Source organism: Mytilus edulis, chromosome 7, assembly GCF_963676685.1.
Source record: "Mytilus edulis chromosome 7, xbMytEdul2.2, whole genome shotgun sequence".
In the NCBI taxonomy this organism is placed as follows: domain Eukaryota; kingdom Metazoa; phylum Mollusca; class Bivalvia; order Mytilida; family Mytilidae; genus Mytilus; species Mytilus edulis.
The window spans coordinates 45,344,059-45,363,037 of NC_092350.1; the positions used below are offsets into that span (position 1 = coordinate 45,344,059).

The 18,979-nt window shown below is 30.2% G+C and overlaps 1 protein-coding gene across 1 annotated transcript in view; it reads left to right on the forward strand.

Moving 5' to 3' along the window:
• Positions 1 to 5,948, forward strand: part of LOC139481571 (ETS homologous factor-like) — a 30,589-nt gene extending 24,641 nt beyond the window's left edge. Inside the window, exons 3-7 of the mRNA XM_071264991.1 lie at positions 415 to 555; positions 1,412 to 1,540; positions 2,085 to 2,277; positions 2,567 to 5,408; positions 5,853 to 5,948. Coding sequence (XP_071121092.1) covers positions 415 to 555; positions 1,412 to 1,540; positions 2,085 to 2,277; positions 2,567 to 2,663 — 560 coding nt within the window. The 3' untranslated portion in view covers positions 2,664 to 5,408; positions 5,853 to 5,948. The remainder of the gene's footprint in view (positions 1 to 414; positions 556 to 1,411; positions 1,541 to 2,084; positions 2,278 to 2,566; positions 5,409 to 5,852) is intronic.
• Positions 5,949 to 18,979: the final 13,031 nt, after the last annotated feature.

Below are 18,979 nucleotides of genomic sequence, written 5' to 3' on the forward strand. Positions count from 1 at the left end.
AATGTTATTTCACAAATCATAGATAAAATCTATGTTACAAATGTATGCATGTATCAGAATAATGACAATCACATTTGAAAAAATATCAGTAAGTGCAAGTTGTCCACTTGCCTCTGTATGAACTGTTCAGTCTAAAAAAGAAATAGTATTGATTGCATTCATGCATCAGTCGGCACTTTGTAAATTTTTATCAGAAAGACCATACCATACAATATTTTACCTCATACAGTTTATTCCTATTTCTTTTTTAATGAAAAACACATTTAATATAAACGTTTTTTTTTTAAGGCAGATTGTACATTTTGTTTCCTTTCGCGCAAATGGCAACTAATGCCTTGTAGTTATATCATAGCCTATCATACATAATCAAACTTTATCTTGTTTATCGGATTTGTTTAATTTGCATATTTGCAGAAAACGTGAGAGTTGAAGTTAGAGATAGCCAAGTAGTGGCCCAAGTAGGACAGGAATTTTATTACATTGGAGATGAAGATGATCCGAACGATCTTCTGAACCAATCACCTGGAAAAACAACGGGATGCTTTACATTTGAAGGTATATATTTGATACTCTTGCATACTATTTACCGGGTTTGTAATAATATAAGCAACACGATGGGTGCCACATATGGAGCAGGATCTGTTTACCCTTCATGAGCACCTGAGATCACCCCACGTTTTTTGTAGGGTTCGTGTTGCTTATTCTTTAGTTTTGTATGTTGTGTCATACGTACTATTGTTTGTCTGTTTGTCTTTTTTTTTTTAGCCATGGTGTCGTCAGTTTATTTTCTATCTATGAGTTTGACTGTCCCTCTGGTATCTTTCGTTCCTCTTTTACATTGGGTACTTCAGCAAAAACGTGTACATCAAAGTAGGTTAATGCGCCAAAGTGCCTTAAATATTGCTAGGCTCTACTGGGGAACATAAGTTGTATTTCAAGCACATTGATAAATCAATATGTTTTAAATTCTGGTTCCAGTGAAACTTTAAGTAAACCTTATCATTTCGATTTAAAGCTAAACCAATTGTAAATTTGGTAATGATATAATCATCAGAAATTTCAATGTTTCATTACTGATACCAATCTATAAAAATATGCCGTAGTATGAAGCGCTTGCTTTTCAACACACCATGTTATCTTCGTTTGGTGGTTGTGTGATTCCATTAGCTTTTAAATCATTATTGGTATAATTCGATATGTCGCAATGATTTTATAAAGTGGTAAACAACGGTTTGTAAAACATTATACTTTATCACTGTTTCAAGATTTTATAGTTAAAAAGGGAACTATTTTGAAATAGGATCACTTATAAGTTCCAAGTTGCAAATTTAAGTTAAAATCAAAATTAAAATGTAGGAGCAGTTTATTCAAAATAGGCAGTTTTAAAGTTGTTGTTTATTCATCAAAACAGGTATTAATCCGCCAGAAGAATTAATCCCCAAAACTGTAATTGAAGAGTTTAGTGCTGACCAACACACAGAACAAACTCCTCGTACTTCAAGATTACGAGGAATACAAGTACCCTCAGTGACACGTACAAGTAAGATTATTGTATTTATATATCTTGATGAATCTATAGATATATATGTATAGATCACAACTATGTAATATTATATACAATAGATACAATCACTCTATTACTTTAAGTTTTCTTAAATGTATAAAAACTTTTCTAAGCATTCTGTGAATAAAAAGCACTATTTTCTGTTGTTTTTTGTTGCGTTCAAAACAGCATGAGATTATACCATCCTTAAGCTTATTTGACCAATGTTCGAAAAAATATAAACATTATTTGGCAAGAATTTATGTAAAAAAAGATAGCAATTTATAATTATAACAATACGTTAAATTTTCATAGTGCTGATACATATACACAGCATGTTTCCGCAATGACATATCTTCATTTGGAAGAGAACCACCCCTTTTTTTCCTGTTATATTTTAAAACACAAGTTCTGTGTCTACCTGCCAAGGGAAGTTTCTATCATTTAAAGTTTGGCCAAAAAGAGGCATTGTCATAATTTATTGTGGGAGCCTAGCTTAGTATTCTAAGACAAACTGTTATATCGTGTTTTATCATTTCAGATGGCAGTAAACGCTTGTGGGAGTTTTTACGTGATCTTTTGAATGATCCAATGACAAACCCTTCTTACATTAAATGGACCAACCAAGAGAAAGGCGAATTCAGAATGGTAAAAACAAAAGAAATAGCTCGAATGTGGGGTGAAATAAAAAATAACGAACGAATGAATTACGAAAACATGAGTCGTGCAATAAGGTAGATATTTTTTCTGTTAAGGAAATTCCAACAAATTTGATCTAGCAAAAGCGATTTTTGAACAAATGTTGAATTCAATTTTCATTTAGCCTGATTTATTCAACATTTTCTGGCAGCTTGAGATAGTTTTAGGTTCTGAATGGCTTAAAAAGAGCTACATGATGTAAAACAAAAATATTGAAATAAGTCTGATGTTTTATCGGTGTTTTACAAATAAATTCAAATAATTATCGTAAACTTTGTTTCAATAAAATACAAATCAATTTCAATTTTGTCTTGTTTTTTTTAGATATTATTATAAACGGAAAATAATGGAACCAGTATTAAACAGGCGACTTGTGTACAGATTTGGACCAAAGTCGCATGGTTGGAGACTTCCAAATTAGAGCTAATGGTTGGTGTGGTTGTTCTCTATATTTTACAACTGTTATTAAGCGGGTACGAACAATCTATGTCCATTATAATAGCAACATAACGAATGTTAGAAAGGATTAAAGCTGAAGACTACAGTATGTTTCCGGTGAAATTTTATCATATTATCCAAACCACGAGAAGTGAAGATGAGTTTCTGCAAAAGATCCTTTACAATCCACATACATTGAAATCTTGTTTTTATTCTCTTGACTGGAATAACCACACATGTGAACTTTGAATTTCATGGATTAGATTTAATGTAGACCTAAAATAATGGAACTTGGCGATTGCTTGATTCCTATTTGGAATTCTGTATTTTTGAAATACTTAGTTTTTTGTATGTAGTTTGCTTCTTAAACGAATGGGAAACCATTATACTAACTATCAGAACAGCTTTGTAAAATTATGTTCATTTTGATGACATATATATGTATAGATTTTGACACAATTGAATTAACATATTTTTAACAATAACGCACTGTCAAATGACATAAACATTTTGTAACATAATTCAATATGAACGTGTTTTGCATAATTTCGGACCGTATGTTTTGCGTCCAAATAACATCTCAAAGGATATCACATATTATTTGAAGTATTGTTATGTGATGGAATATCAAGTAAGAAATGGTAAATACTGTTGTTGATAAATAAGCGTATTCTAAACGCAAAAATACAAACAAATCATCCGTTGTGCTTAATGAATACTGTTTACAAAATGGTCGGGTAACTTCCCTTGTAACTAAATCAAATACTGGAATCCGTCTTGTTTTGTCTATATTTGTGAAGGTCAACAAATACTAATAACTGCCATAGATCATAAGATACCACTTTAGGTGTTCTGGGCATTTTGCATTTTAATGTTCATTGTAATCATTTTTTATTGTTGAAATCGTTGTATTTTATCTGTCTCTAACTTTTATTTGTGAAAAAGAGTTTATATTTTTATACTGCTGTTTATGTATTGTTGTTCATGATGTTAAATAAAACTAATTACCTTGCAAGTTGACAACGAATCTCATTTTTCATTCATTATTATCCATGATAATCATAAAAGATCTCAAATGAAAACAGTATTATACCATAGCCCATGTAAGGAATAGTATCATTTATAAGTTATATTTTTGATAATAGAATTACTTTCATCAAAGCAGGTTTTTGATGCGTTGGAGTTTTTTGACACTGCAGTTTCATGTATTTATAACGCAAAGTAGGCTAATTATGACTTGGATGGAGAGTTGTCACATTTATTCTCATACCAGATCATCTTAAATCTATTCACATATTGCCATTTATAATATTGTTTGCTTCATGAACATTTACTTTTTTCATAATTCAATTTAACTTTAAGCATACTTTATGAAAGTTATTTATTGAAATCATTCAAAAAACCAAACATCATCGAAAAGGCCGTGTCTTTGCAGCGTAAAAAAGTAACATTGAATAACCAACGATTACCCCTTGATAGAATGTAAGAGATACTTTGATTCACTATGCCATGAGGGTAAAACCCTCGATTCACTATACCATGACTGTAAAACATTAATCCCCTTTCAAAGTTGTTGGTATTCCCCAAACATACATTAAATTTTACTATAAACAGTTTATTGTTTGTGATGTTTTAACTGTCAACTTTACTGATAAGTAATAGTCTTTACAAAACGCAAAACAATATATAAACCCTTTATTTGTTCATTAAACTAATTGGGATAAGAGAATCTTGGTTCGTACTATATATGTCCATCTATATTATCTTATTAGATTCTGGTAGCATTTACATTATTTTGTGTTGTTTACGTTTAATCCAACCATAGTCTAATATCCTCTTTAATATTCAAACACTTCATTTAAACACGTAAATTAATAAATTCAAAGTTCAAAAAATCAGATATTACTAGTTGAATCTTTCTTGAAAGTTGAAACCTATTTCCAAATTACGATACGAGATACATAATAAAAATAGATTGATATCATAAAATTGTTATGCAATATAGATCTAGAACAAAGATTAAGATGTGAAAGAGATTATGTTTATTGTGGGTACACATTTTAAAATTCAGAACAACTGTTTAAAGGTGAAGGATAAATATATTACATTATGGGAACAAACTCTTTAATCGTCGATCTATGTATGTCATGTTTTGTCAGTCTTGGTTCGACTAATACAAGCTGGTTTTTGGTCTTGTATATTTTGCATCGTTTACCATTAATTCATCATAGATACAAGGACTAAATTTTGTATTTACGCCAGACGCGCGTTTCGTCTACAAAAGACTCATCAGTGACCCTCGAATCCAAAAAAAGTAAAAAAAAAGCCAAATAAAGTACGAAGTTGAAGAGCATTGAGATCCAAAATTCCTAAAAGTGTTGCCAAATACAGCGAAGGTAATCTATGCCTGAGGTAGAAAAGCATTAGTATTTCAAAAAATTCAAAATTTTGTAAACAGTTAATTTATATATATAACAATATCAATGATAATTCATGTCAGCAAAAAAGTGCTGACTACTGGGCTTGTGCTGTCACAATATGCTACTACTCAAAAGCAATGTAATCATATCTATTTTAAATTAAATTGACGTTTCAATAATGAGTGTTTTGAAATTGCACACACATTTCTATAAGTATCTTTTCCCAAAATGATTTCTGCAACAGAGATTATTATGCAGCCTAGTTCTAATCATTATTGTTATTTGTATAAAGTTTTACTATTATCGATGTAAATGTTAATTTATTTGATGCCGATTATAAAAACATACTGAGATCTTTATAATTGTTAACTTAGTTAATGCCGATTATAAAAACATACTGAGATCTTTATAATTGTTAACTTATTTAATGACGATTATAAAAACATACTGAGATCTTTATAATTGTTAACTTATTTAATGGCGATTATAAAAACATACTGAGATCTTTATAATTGTTAACTTATTTAATGCCGATTGTAAAAATATACTGAGATCTTTATAATTGTTAACTTATTTAATGGCGATTATAAAAACATACTGAGATCTTTATAATTGTTAACTTATTTAATGTCGATTATAAAAACATACTGAGATCTTTATAATTGTTAACTTATTTAATGCCGATTGTAAAAATATACTGAGATCTTTATAATTGTTAACTTATTTAATGTCGATTATAAAAACATACTGAGATCTTTATAATTGTTAACTTATTTAATGCCGATTGTAAAAATATACTGAGATCTTTATAATTGTTAACTTATTTAATGCTGATTAAAATATAATAACGGATTCTTATTGTTATATTTATTCATTGCTACCACAAAATAATGCTCAACATTGTAAATGATACATTCCAATCGCATTATAATTTGAAGTAACGGAAAGGTACAATCATGTATTATATGATTGCATGTAGTGTAGGGATAACAATAGTCACCAATTTCATATCTGATTGATAAATGAAGGCAACATTAGTAAAACGTTGTTTGATTGTCAAACATTGATTATGAAAAAACAACTTTTAAAAAACGATAAGAGGTAAACAACAGAACAACAGAAACACTGAACAGCAACCAAAAAAACCAAACACCAACATACATAGCCATGGACTATTTGATAACAACAGTCATATTCCTAACTTGGTACAGGACATTTCTAGAAAACAATGGTGGGTTGCATCTGGTTTAATGGCTAGCAAAACATCTCGCTTATATTGTACTGTTAAAAAACAGTTCAAATAAACACCAGATCTCTCAGTACAGAGAAATATAAATAAATATTATAATAGAAGATTAAAACATGTAAAACCATGTAAATAACAACGGATACATAACATGAATTTACGACAACACTTAAGCACACTATAAACGAAGTAATATCTGAGTTTCACACGAATGTATCAACGCCACAAAATGTGATGTATATTGTAAAGTTTATATCATCACAGGATATATACAATGTAAATTTTACAAACTGTCACAAGTGGATCAAATATGAAAGCTATGCTGATACCATGTAGATTTTACAGAACAAAAAACTAAATTGATAAAATCTCTTTGATGTTATAATGACCTTTTACGAACTCCGGCAAATATAGTAGACAGCCAACAACAACTACTAATAAACAAAGTATGATATTACTCGAGTTTTAAACATGTATTTAGTCATACAATTGTAAGCTTCCAATGTACAACTTTGCGAATGTGTCAGTTTAAGGTAAAACACTAATGACGAGTCAACGGCATTTTGATTGCAGTTGTATTTGCATTGGTATATATCATTCAATGCGATAATTTTGTCAGGCCCCTCAGTCATGTTTCATTGAACCATTCTCAATTTGCGTTAAATCTGGAACGTATAATGTATTTTTGATTCATTTTACGGCGGAACATGACATTTAACTTTGTCGATTTCCCATTTTTAAAACTGAAATTAAATTTGCATGGCAGGTGATGTATGCATCGCAGGAGGCGATTACTCTGAGAAAGCATCACGATTTCGATCCTTTTAGGGTTTATGAAAGTTGATCAATTTTTAGTTCGTTGCCTTCACTTTTTTTTCTAGTAATTGCTTTGCATGCAGGATAGTCGAAAATGGTGTCAAGGGAGAGCTGAAAATTCAGTCCCTGACAGAGCGGGGATCGAACCAGGAATCTTTGCGTTAGTAGTCCGATACTCTAACCACAGATCTCCTTAACCCTACAGGTTAAGTCATTGCCTTGAGGCTTGATATTTTTTCTGATTCTCTTCTTATAACGCTTAATTTCAAAATACTTTGTAAGAGCAAACAGTGGTTGATTTGGAGTTCTAATAGGGTAACATATCTCCTGCAGACTGTAACCTTGTAAACTAGCACATTTTTAAATTCTCGCGTGTCAGTCTAGTGCGATGCAGGGTTTATAATTAACACTGCCATTAAAGCGTAGGTGTGGCATGCCACAAAACCAGGTTCAACCCACCATTTTTTCATAAAATGCCCTGTACCAAGTCAGGAAAATGGCCATTGTTACATTATAGTTCGTTTCTGTGTGTGTTACATTACGGTGGTGTGTGTCTGTTGTGTCGTAGTTTTCTTATATTTGATACGTTTCCCTCAGTTTTAGTTTGTAACCTGCATTTGTTTTTTTCTCTATCGATTTATGAATTTTGAACAGCAGTATACTTCTGTTGTCTTTATTTATATTTATATCAGCTTAATATATTTTGCCCAAATATGATTGTTATATTTTCCACTGGACGCTAAACAAAAAATATTTTCATCCATACTGACAGTAAAAAAATGAAATGCATAAAATTTATACTTTTGCCATATATAAATGATCTACTGGTTATTAAATGTTCTTTGGTGGTGAGATAATTTCTAACCACAAGAGTAAGACAAGATTCCATTACAATAAAATAAAAACGAAAATTAACAAAAAGAGTGCATACAGGTTAACTAAGATGATATGATTAGAAAAAAGCTGCTCGTGTATCCATTAAAATCATTTATATTGAATAATATTCTGTCTAATTATCTCCGCCTGTTACTTAATTTGGACTTGCTATTTGATAAGGAAAAATGAAGAAAAAAAAACAAACGCTTGTTAAACTGATGAACTATTTCATTGCAGCATTATTCTATAACGTACAATGCTCATGAAGCCACACTATAATGGTTTCAGAAAAACCCTAAAAATTTCATCTTTGAGATAAGTAAGAATGCATAAACCCAGGAGCGTTTCAATAACTAGAAAATGTATAACCTATTGCATATCACATTTTACAAGGACTTAAATTTTTAAACCTAAAACATCTCCTTTTATCTTTGCTTGAGTGCATATTTTTAAATATTCATATTCATCTTATGATTCCAAGAAAAGTATGATTATGAATAGAAAGTCGATATAATCAATACATGAGGGTCTGTATGTAGGGGGATTATGTCTTCCTATTTTGCATTCTTTGATACTTAAGCCGTCTTTCACTTTTCTGCCCCTAATTCTGTATTTGTTATAGATTTGCAAGCAATAATGTTTTTGATATTTTTTTTACAACTTTTTCTCTATTCTTCATCTTTTGGAACCATTTTTCTGTAGTTTTGGTCAATTATTTTCTTGTTTGTAAGCCCCATCTATAGCCTCATAGATTTAAACAACTAGGAAGTAAGTGTTGAATGTTTTGATTGGCTGCCTATTGGGAAACGTACGAATTAGGAAGTATATGATGTGGACCATATTATAATACAGGAAGTAAATATCATCAATATATATATTCTCGGAAATACCGTCTTATGTAAAATTGGAAAACACTAAACCGTTATATTTTGAGGTGACCCTTGTTTTGAATTTACACATCGCGTACTTTATTAAGTTTAAAATGGAATTCATTCATTTCAATGTTTTGTAACTGATTTTCAGTCAAAAATTTGAAAATATGTCTTTGGTCAATTGTTATAAACAAGCAAAATTATACATTTTTGCAATAGAGAACTAATAGTATAATATTCGTATATCCGTCGTTACGCATTAGTACATGTACTATGTCATTGAAAGTTAATTATATTTTAGACATATAATCATCTGTTGCTTGTGTATTTCATGAGTGCTCCTTGTAATAACCACTATAGTGGTCCATAAAATTTACTTATGTAAGCATTTATAAACATCTTATTAATTAATGAACCGGTTATAAATCTGGAACGTTTAGTGCAGAAAGGTTTCTGGTGCTATCTCAATGACACCATGCCACCATGAATATGTCGAAACACGTGACATGTATTGTGTATAAAAACTGAAGGAAAATATTTGTTCGAGAAAAGCATTGGCTCATATCTAAAATATCAAAATGAGGCTAATTTGACAGTTGTTGCAATTTTGCATTCAATTTCAATATGAATGACGTTTTTTTTATTTTAATTGGCTACATGACCTATGATTATCTAATGCATAAAATAGTGCCCAAATTTAAGTTAGATCATAAGTATAGACTTATTGTGACATAATTTTCTTATAATTTGCTAAAATGAAGATTTGTCTATGCTTTTTTCAAAACTATAATAAAAAGTATGGGTCACCGTGCTTTGTTTAAAACTACGAGTCGTTCAAAATTGCGTAAATTTCGTAAGATTGTTCATGAAAAACACATTTCTGTGCATACAAAAATGTCCATGAGATATAATTTTGAAATAAGTTGTGAGAAGATAGGATTTATTATATGTTTAAGAAAAAAAGAGGAAAAAATGGTGTAAATTAAATTCTTTTCTTGCTAAAAGTAAAAATTTAAAAAAATCCCTTTTAGTCCAGTATAATTTTTTTACTAAAATAGTTATATCCCCTTAAATGGCTCATTTGAAAAAAAATTATTCTTAAAACAGCAAAAAGTGGTATTTGTTTAATATTTTGTATAATACAATAAATTACCAAGTTTTCTTTATATAAATAAATAGTCTAACCATTAAATTGGAAATCTGTTTCCAAATTTGAAGATTTGGGAAAATAACAAGACCGATTTAGTGCTGTGATTGTACAATCCAAGATGGTGGTATACCATCAATCTACCTTAAAACAACACGTTATAGATGTAATGCTGCCGAAGAGTTTTTTTTTAGGATTGACCTTCTTCCGATACGCTCAAAGCCGAATTCTTGAAAACCAAAGATGTATAAGGACTAAAAACTGAAGAGCTAATAATAAAAAAGACCTTAGAATAAAGTATATAAAATATTAGATTAATCAATTAACAATGCACGAATGTGTGATTACTTATTTCTTAATGTATATTATCAACGTAATTTATAAGTGTAACACGATGGGTTCACATGTAAAGCAGAATCGTCCACAAAAATCATCCCCTGTCATTGATGGGGTTTCTTTTACTTATTTCTTACTTTTCTGTGCTGTGTTTGTATATATGTTTGTCTTTTGTAGCCATATTTCCTTTTTTAAACGGATATTGGGAAATCATTTGCGACTATCCCTTTGATATCTTTTGTCTCTCTTTTGCATGTGATGCAATTTAAAGAAAAAACCTCAATGCCTTGCCTTGTCTCGATTAATAAATAACATTTGTACTCGAGCCAAAGCAGGATAAATATGATGTTTTTTTTTCTAAATTTCGCATTTTACCTGTTCCTTAGACTTGTATAAATAAATTTTACATTTTGACAAAAAGCATGGTGTATAATACTCCTGAAAATTTAAATGAACATGAAAAGGATGTTATGAATTCGGCAGATCTATAATACTTTTGAATTTTCGGAGTCAAGTCATATTCAACGTATGTATATTAAAAAAGATAGCCTAGTAGACGAACAATAGGAAAAGGTTATTCAAATACAATGTTTGTGGCTTTTTGTGTTCTATATAGATACAATTGAACACTTTAAGCTTTAGTAATTCATTTTTTGGAATTTACCTTGTAGTTTGATATTTTTCTAAACTGACAGTTATTGTTCATTTTTCTATTTTTATTATTTGACTTATCAAGGTAAAACAAAAGAAATGAAAATGTACTAAAAATAGGTTGTCCCACTACGTATTAATATACTAAGTCGTAATAAGTGTATGTTTAAAAAATGTAGTATTACACCCCGAACTAAATTTGTTAACCTTGAAAAAATGCCTATTCTCCGTATCTTTGTTGTTTGTAGGACTCTAAAGTGCGTAGGGGACGCTAAAGTACGATGGCCACGCTAAAGTACGATGGTATACGCTAAAGTGCGATGCCCACACACGCTAAAGTGCGATGGTCCACGAAAGTATAGACGTATTAAACGTACTATGGATTATGAACAGTCTTTTATACAAACAAAAAATGAACAAGTCGAAAGATAAATGTAGAATATTTGATTAACTTTTAACCAAATGTCCATAACTTACTTAATTTAAACCTAACCATGCTTTGTCGGCTAAGGCAAATGTTTTTTTTCCCGGATGCTGGAAGAAGGACTTGTGTCCTGCAGTCGACCATTTTTCTATAGAGATACAAAAGTATACGCATAGGTATCCTTTATCTTGTTTTTATTAACAGCTAACGGATACATTGCAATCATTGTTCATGTTGTAATTTACTGGCGGTCCCTGTTAAAATATCGTCGATATTATTGAAAATTAAAGTCGGTAAAATAAAGGTACATGTTTTCATAAATAAATCATAAATTGTCCGCTAAACATTATTTTGTACATTGTAGGAAAAAAACCCTGTATTTGTACTCGCTGCAAAAAAGGAGAAAGCTAGAAGAACATATTGCATTTCTCTCTCATTTTAAGATTTAAACAAATAAATGTTACACAATGAACAAATTTTGTATTTGTAATTTTCGATGACGACTTTTAAGGGAGATATTCACATAAGTGATAGACTACATGTGAACAATAAGCTACGCTAATTATCAAAATATTTGATACGCCCGAATTTAAAAAAAAATCCTACACAGGATATATAATTTTATATGTCACACTTAAATTACCATTTTAGCAATTATCACGTGGTCGGTCTTTTAAATTCAGAAACAATGAAACAATGACTTAAGCCTGATAGTAACTTATACAACCTATCACATATGTTATAAAACCTTAGCATACTAGCTTTTGCAAAAAGACAATGAATTAACATCCGTGTTTAGTTTTTAAATTTTTTTTAAGCCCTTTAACATTACCCTTTTGGTCCATCGCACTTTAGCGTGGTAGAACATCGTACTATAGCAAACACACATCCATCGTACTTTAGCGTGATACACCATCGCACTTTAGCGTATACCATCGCACTTTAGCGTGACCATCGCACTTTAGAGTACCATCGCACTTTAGAGTCCTACACATATATTATTCATCCAATGATTTCTTTTAAACTGAATTCTCAGAGATAATTGGACTACATTTGGTAAAGTTTTACCATAGCTTTAACCGCAATGTGTAAATATGCACCGGCATAGTTCACAATTTTGAAGCATTTCTATTTTGTGTTTTATGGACTTTTCTTCTTTTCGTCCTTTTTTGTAATAATGTTAAACATTGCTTGTCTTTTGATTTTGGAATACAAAAAATGCAATGGAAATGGCATATCTAGGACAAAAAATTGTTTCAATCGTAATGTCTAGGTGACCACTGATATGTGATGCATTCCTATTGTCGTATTTAAAATTCCGTCATCTTTTCATCAATTGTGATATGCTGAGTTAGACTCATCTCTAATTTTGTACTTTACAAAATGAATAACGCGTTTTCAGACATCTACTTTTGGGTGTGTACCTGAAAATCAAATTAAAGTGGGATATACATAAGAGTATTCTTCATTGTACTTTCATACAAGAATTTTAAGCAAAGACTGAATAATCATATCTATCAAAGTTGTTTATATGTCGAAACTGTCCTGTTGTGGTTTGTAAGAACTCCTGTTTTTTTTTATATTTAATATATATTTATTTTAGTTTTGTTTGTCGGAGATATGAAAGAATACCGGTATAATCTTATGCACGGGTTGTTTGTTGGTAGCTAAAAGTATTAGAGTCAATGCAGTCAAGTTTGCTATATTTGTTTTTCGTAAACGGTTTTGTTATAATTTAGGCCGTTAGTTTTCTCAATTGAAATCTATCATACATGTCATGTCGGGGCCCTTTAAAACTGACTATATGATATGTGTTTTCTCATTTTCGTAGGCTGTACGGTTACCTTCAATTGCTTACATCCACTTAAGTGGAACTTTGGTGGATATTTGTTTCTTTTGAAATCATTCCACATTTCCTTATTTTTATATTGATAAAAAAGAAGATGTGCTATAATTGGTAATGAGACAACACTCTTCAAGAGACAAAATGACACAGAAATTAACAACTTTAGGTTACCTATCGGCCTTGGGAGTGTTTTCAACATGAATAGTTATAAAACTTATTTAACAGTTGATTTCAAAGATGGTCCTAAATCTTGAAGTGCTATTCCAAGGATGACATTTTTCATTGAAATAAAGTGAAATACGTGTATTGTTTTTATATTTTTCAAATGGCTACTCCCTTGTGATAGTTTTGTACTATTTTGATAAATATTGTTTGTTTAGTTGTTTCAAATGGTAATCCTAAAAAAAAACACGTTTGTTAATACAGCACTTCTTGGAAACGCAATAGACGTCATGATATAATTATAATACGTTATTAAAAAAAGTAAACTTTTGACTTTTGTTTAGTATTTTCTTTTGATCAATCTGATGTGTTGAACATTTTTCAACCGATTTTTTTTATGTTTCATCTTATGTTATTCAAATGTTTAAGGTAAGGAATATTGTTGGGCGCTCACAAGTATGGTTAACACCGTCATGTTCTTTATATTCTTGCCCCACAAAAGAAGCATACAGTTCTGTAGTTATCTTTGGTGCATGTCTGTAATCTTAATTTTTGTAAAATTGTTCTGTTATAAATTCGGCCGTAACTTTTCTCAAATGAATTATTTAATATTTTTCATGTTCATGATGTAAGTGCCTTTCATAGCCGACAATGGTATCATTGTTGCACACCGTATGGTTGCCTTTACTATCACTTCATTTGAACTTTTATTAGTAATTAGTGAAAAGTTGTCCCATTGGCAATCATATCACATCTCTTTATGTTTATCTTGTTTAAAAAAAATAACCATAGGTAAATACTTTTGTTTTCATAATTTGAATTCCCTATCTACAATGCATTTATTGATGTCAACATAAAAGCTACAAAATTCCGTACTATTGAATATCCCCTTCTAAAATTGAACATGCAAAACTATTTCGAAATCAAATTATAACATTGTTATGAAAAATTTGTCGTTCCAAACAAATTGAAAGGCGTACAATTCGGATTTTTTTAAATCTTTTTGTAGCAACGTAAGCAAAAGAAAAACAATTATATTGAAAATTTTCACCCGATCATATTGTCATCAGTTTTGACTTAAACGAAAGGTTGGACATGCAAAAATATTTCAAAATCAAAGCATAACATTGTTATAAAAAAATCAGTCGTTCCAAGACAATTGAAAGGCGTACAATTCGGAATTTTTATCTTTTTAAAGCAACGTAAGCAACAAAAAAATAATGATATTGAAAATTTTCACCCGATTATATTAAAATCAGTTTTGACCCAAATTAATGTTAAAGGTAACTGGAAATTCAAAAATCTATTTAAAGATATATTTTATTGCATTATAATAGACATTATAATAGTCTGTTTAAATAGTACAATATAACAATACCTATAAAATGAATAAATATTAATCAAAGGCATTAAAAGAAGGTACCACGTGCACTTTTGGATAGTCCTTGATATATCATACACTTAAGACCTACACGGAACTTTGGTGAAATAGAAACTGTATTTCTTTCAAGAAAGTTAATACATTCTGACATCATTACAGTATTTTATTTCTTTCAGTCGTTCTTGCTTTGAAGAGTAAATATTTTCTTTTGGTAATAATTTCAAATGTAAGTTAATACATGAAAACGTGATATAAATAAAAATTAATACATAACGAAAAGAAATTAATTGTAAAATATGTTCTTTCTATTGATGCTATTAATCCAGACTAAGAAACTTTGTAAAACTTTGTACCTTTTTTTTTGCATTAGCCCACCTCCAAACATAAATCAAAAGACATGCAATTGTCAACTCATGCTCTTAAAAACAAGTGTCTGTAAGAATAAGATATAATGGTATGATTGTCAAGGATATAAATATCAACAAATGACAAAATAATGAGGGTGTTAACACATATCTGTCCACAGACGCTTTTCAACAATAAAATAAAACAAATTTGGTAAAAAAACCAATCTAAAGCAGTAATCATATGGTCTGATTAATGACGAAAACAGTTGAAAAAAATCTAAATTTGTCTTATGAAAGTGTCACACAGTTTCAAACAATTTCACCAATTAAGCTATGTTTTAATAATTCAGTGCCTCTATTCACAGATTTTTACATGACAATTTCATTTTTAACTGCAATATAACGATATCGTCTTTTATTTGATATTACATCTGATATGACAAATCTAGTAATCTGCTTATAATGTCTAGATTTACCTGATAACATTTTTGTCTTATCATACATCTATTTGAGGCTTTGCTAACATCAGTCAATATTATTGTTTATCATTTGAGTATTGACAGAACTCGAAGTTTGAAAACAATTAGTAAAGAATAAGAGGAAATTTAAAAAATCATTGGACTTTTTCTTATTTTTGAACAATCTAGACAGTATAAGCAGATTACCAGATTTGTCATATCAGATGTACTTTACTTCAATTTCTGTCTGTGTCATCGTCAAAAAATTATCTTTACATATTCACCTACGATTAACACAAGAGGAAATAAAAGCATTGGATATACCAAAAAAATAATAATGTCAGAATAGTTGTAACTTTATATTCACCTCCGAGTGTTAAATCTACAGTTTTTCAGTCTGTAAAATTATCAACCCACTGGTTACAGAACACAATTGTCTTATAATGAAATAAATAAGAATTATTGTTCAAATAATTTACAAATAATTTGTACCTCTCAATTTAAAGAAAAAACAGTATTGTTTTTACTTTTTTGTTTTTTTGTTTTTGTTTTTATAGTTTTGTGTTTCTATATCACTGATAGTTTATTCATCTTTGCAGGTTAAATCTAGTAAATAAAGGCAACAGTAGTATTCCACTGTTCGAAATTCATAAATCGATTGAGAAAAAAAACCCAAACAAATCCGGGTTACAAACTAAAACTTGGGGAAACACAACATTAAAATGTAACACACACAGAGACGAACTATAATATAACAAAGGCTATTTACCTGACTTGGTACAGGACAAGGACAATTTAATAATAAAAAAAAATGGTGGGTTGAACCTTGTTTTGTGGCATGCCAAACCTCCCGCTTTTATGGCAATGTTAAATATAACATTAAAAGGACAACATTACATTATAGGACTCCAAAACAAATAAATGGGAGAACATATATGACAGAAAAGCAAGAGGTGCAAGGTTTTAAATTTAATACGACATACGCGCGTTTCGTCCACACAAGTCAAACAAGTGACGCTCTGATGAAAAAGGTTCGAAAGCCAAAATTGAAGAGCACTGAGGACCAAAATGTCCAAAAAGTTGTGCCCAATACGGCAAGGGTTTTCTTCCTGCGATAAGAACATCCTTAATATTTAGAATAATTCATACTTTTGCAAACGGTAAATTTTTATAATATGTCTATATAATTGATATAAATGATAAAACCGGTAACTTACCACAAAATAAAAACGAATTGATAAATAACCTAAACCAGCATATAAAAATTCACAGCAGCGTTAATCAAATCGATAAACGCACACATTTAAGTGACGTCAAGTTCAAATTTCTAAAAATTTCCCAAAAATAGATAGAATTAGGATAGAATTCAAGATTAGGTTTGTAATGTTGATATAACATTTATTAATAACAATGAAAATTACAATACTAATTTATATCAAATTGTGGTAGTAATTAGTTAATTAATGTATTATCTAGCTATGTCGTTATTTCTTCTAAATCAAACTGTAAACCAAATATATCGTATAAATTTACTAAACCAGAGTATACAAAAATATGTTTTAGCTGCGGTTTTCAGTAACACTGACGTTTTGTTTTGTACCCATCCTGTAATTTGTTTTAGTATTCTTTTTATGTTCAAAAACTGTAAAGACCCTTTTGTCACATATTCAAATTAAACAGACCGGTTATATTTTAAGAACAGATAACATGAAAAATGTAAAGGGTATCTTCAGATTACCACGTTATAAACTAGATTTGAAGATGTGAATTTAATCGCATTGTACATATGTTTTTTTTAAGATTCAATGTTATAAGTACACGGTATATACGCTAAATAAAAAGGGAATGCCGTTTGAATAATTTGTTTCACTAAAGATTCGCTCGTGTATGTAACAATGTTTTAGATTTTAACGAGAGAAATTTATGTATTACTGAAAAATTATTACACCAGGGTTTTCGATATTACAAACTAGTCAAAACATTTACTAAATTTTATCATCGGTATAAAGACATTATTCGTAAATATAGCTCAACATGCAGACTTTTAATACGTTCAGGTATTTCACATCCAATTTTTTATGGTAATATTCTTTATAAAGCACAAAGGTGTCAGTATTCTCCTCAGAAACTTACAAAACCTTTGAATAGACTTATTAAGAAGGGATATAATTACGATACTGTTGTCAAGTCATTAAAGATTACATATTTTGGCGTTAATATTGAGTCATTGATAAGGTCTTTGCATCGGAACTAAACACATTTATTCTAAAAACAGTTGTTGGCATGACACGGGTTATGTTCTTCTCATATATGGTATGATGGTATGATACTAAACCCCTAACGGGAAGGATTGTGCCTGATGTTCATGTGATGAAATCATAATCTTTCAGTCAGTTTAGTTGAAGTCTGGAGCTGGCATGTCAGTTAACTGCTAGTAGTCTGTTGTTATTTATGTATTATTGTCATTTTGTTTATTTTCTTTGGTTACATCTTCTGACATCAGACTCGGATTTCTCTTGAACTGAATTTTAATGTGCGTATTGTTATGCGTTTACTTTACTACATTGGTTAGAGGTATAGGGGGAGGGTTGAGATCTCACAAACATGTTTAACCCCGCCGCATTTTTGCGCCTGTCCCAAGTCAGGAGCCTCTGGCCTTTGTTAGTCTTGTATTATTTTAACTTTAGTTTCTTGTGTACAATTTGGAAATTAGTATGGCGTTCATTATCACTGGACTAGTATATATTTGTTTAGGGGCCAGCTGAAGGACGCCTCCGGGTGCGGGAATTTCTCGCTACATTGAAGACCTGTTGGTGACCCTCTGCTGTTGTTTTTTATTTGGGCGGGTTGTTGTCTCTTTGACACATTCCCCATTTCCATTCTCAATTTTATTTGTCTTATAAAGTAGACATCAAGACAAATGAGTGAAACAGGCAACGGGACCCAGGGTAATATCTTGTTTAGAATGCTAAAATAAGCTTAATAAAACTTGTGTTAGAAACAAGGCTCACTCAAAATCATTTATTTCTGAATTTTATTTTATGTGAAAGCCCATGCCTGAAACAGATTATCTTTAAGAAATATGAAATATTCTAGATTCTCAATTACACGAATGTCTATAAAGCAAGGAGGAATTCCAAAGCAACTGTCGCACACTATCTATTATAAGGAAGTACCAAGAGAGAAAACCAGGTTTGGGAACAGATCTGCACGAGAAAAAAAATATCATATTATTTTCATCCACAATAATTAGCAAGTATAATACATTGTACTTAATCTTTAGTATCATTTATCTCATCTATAGTAAACATAAGACG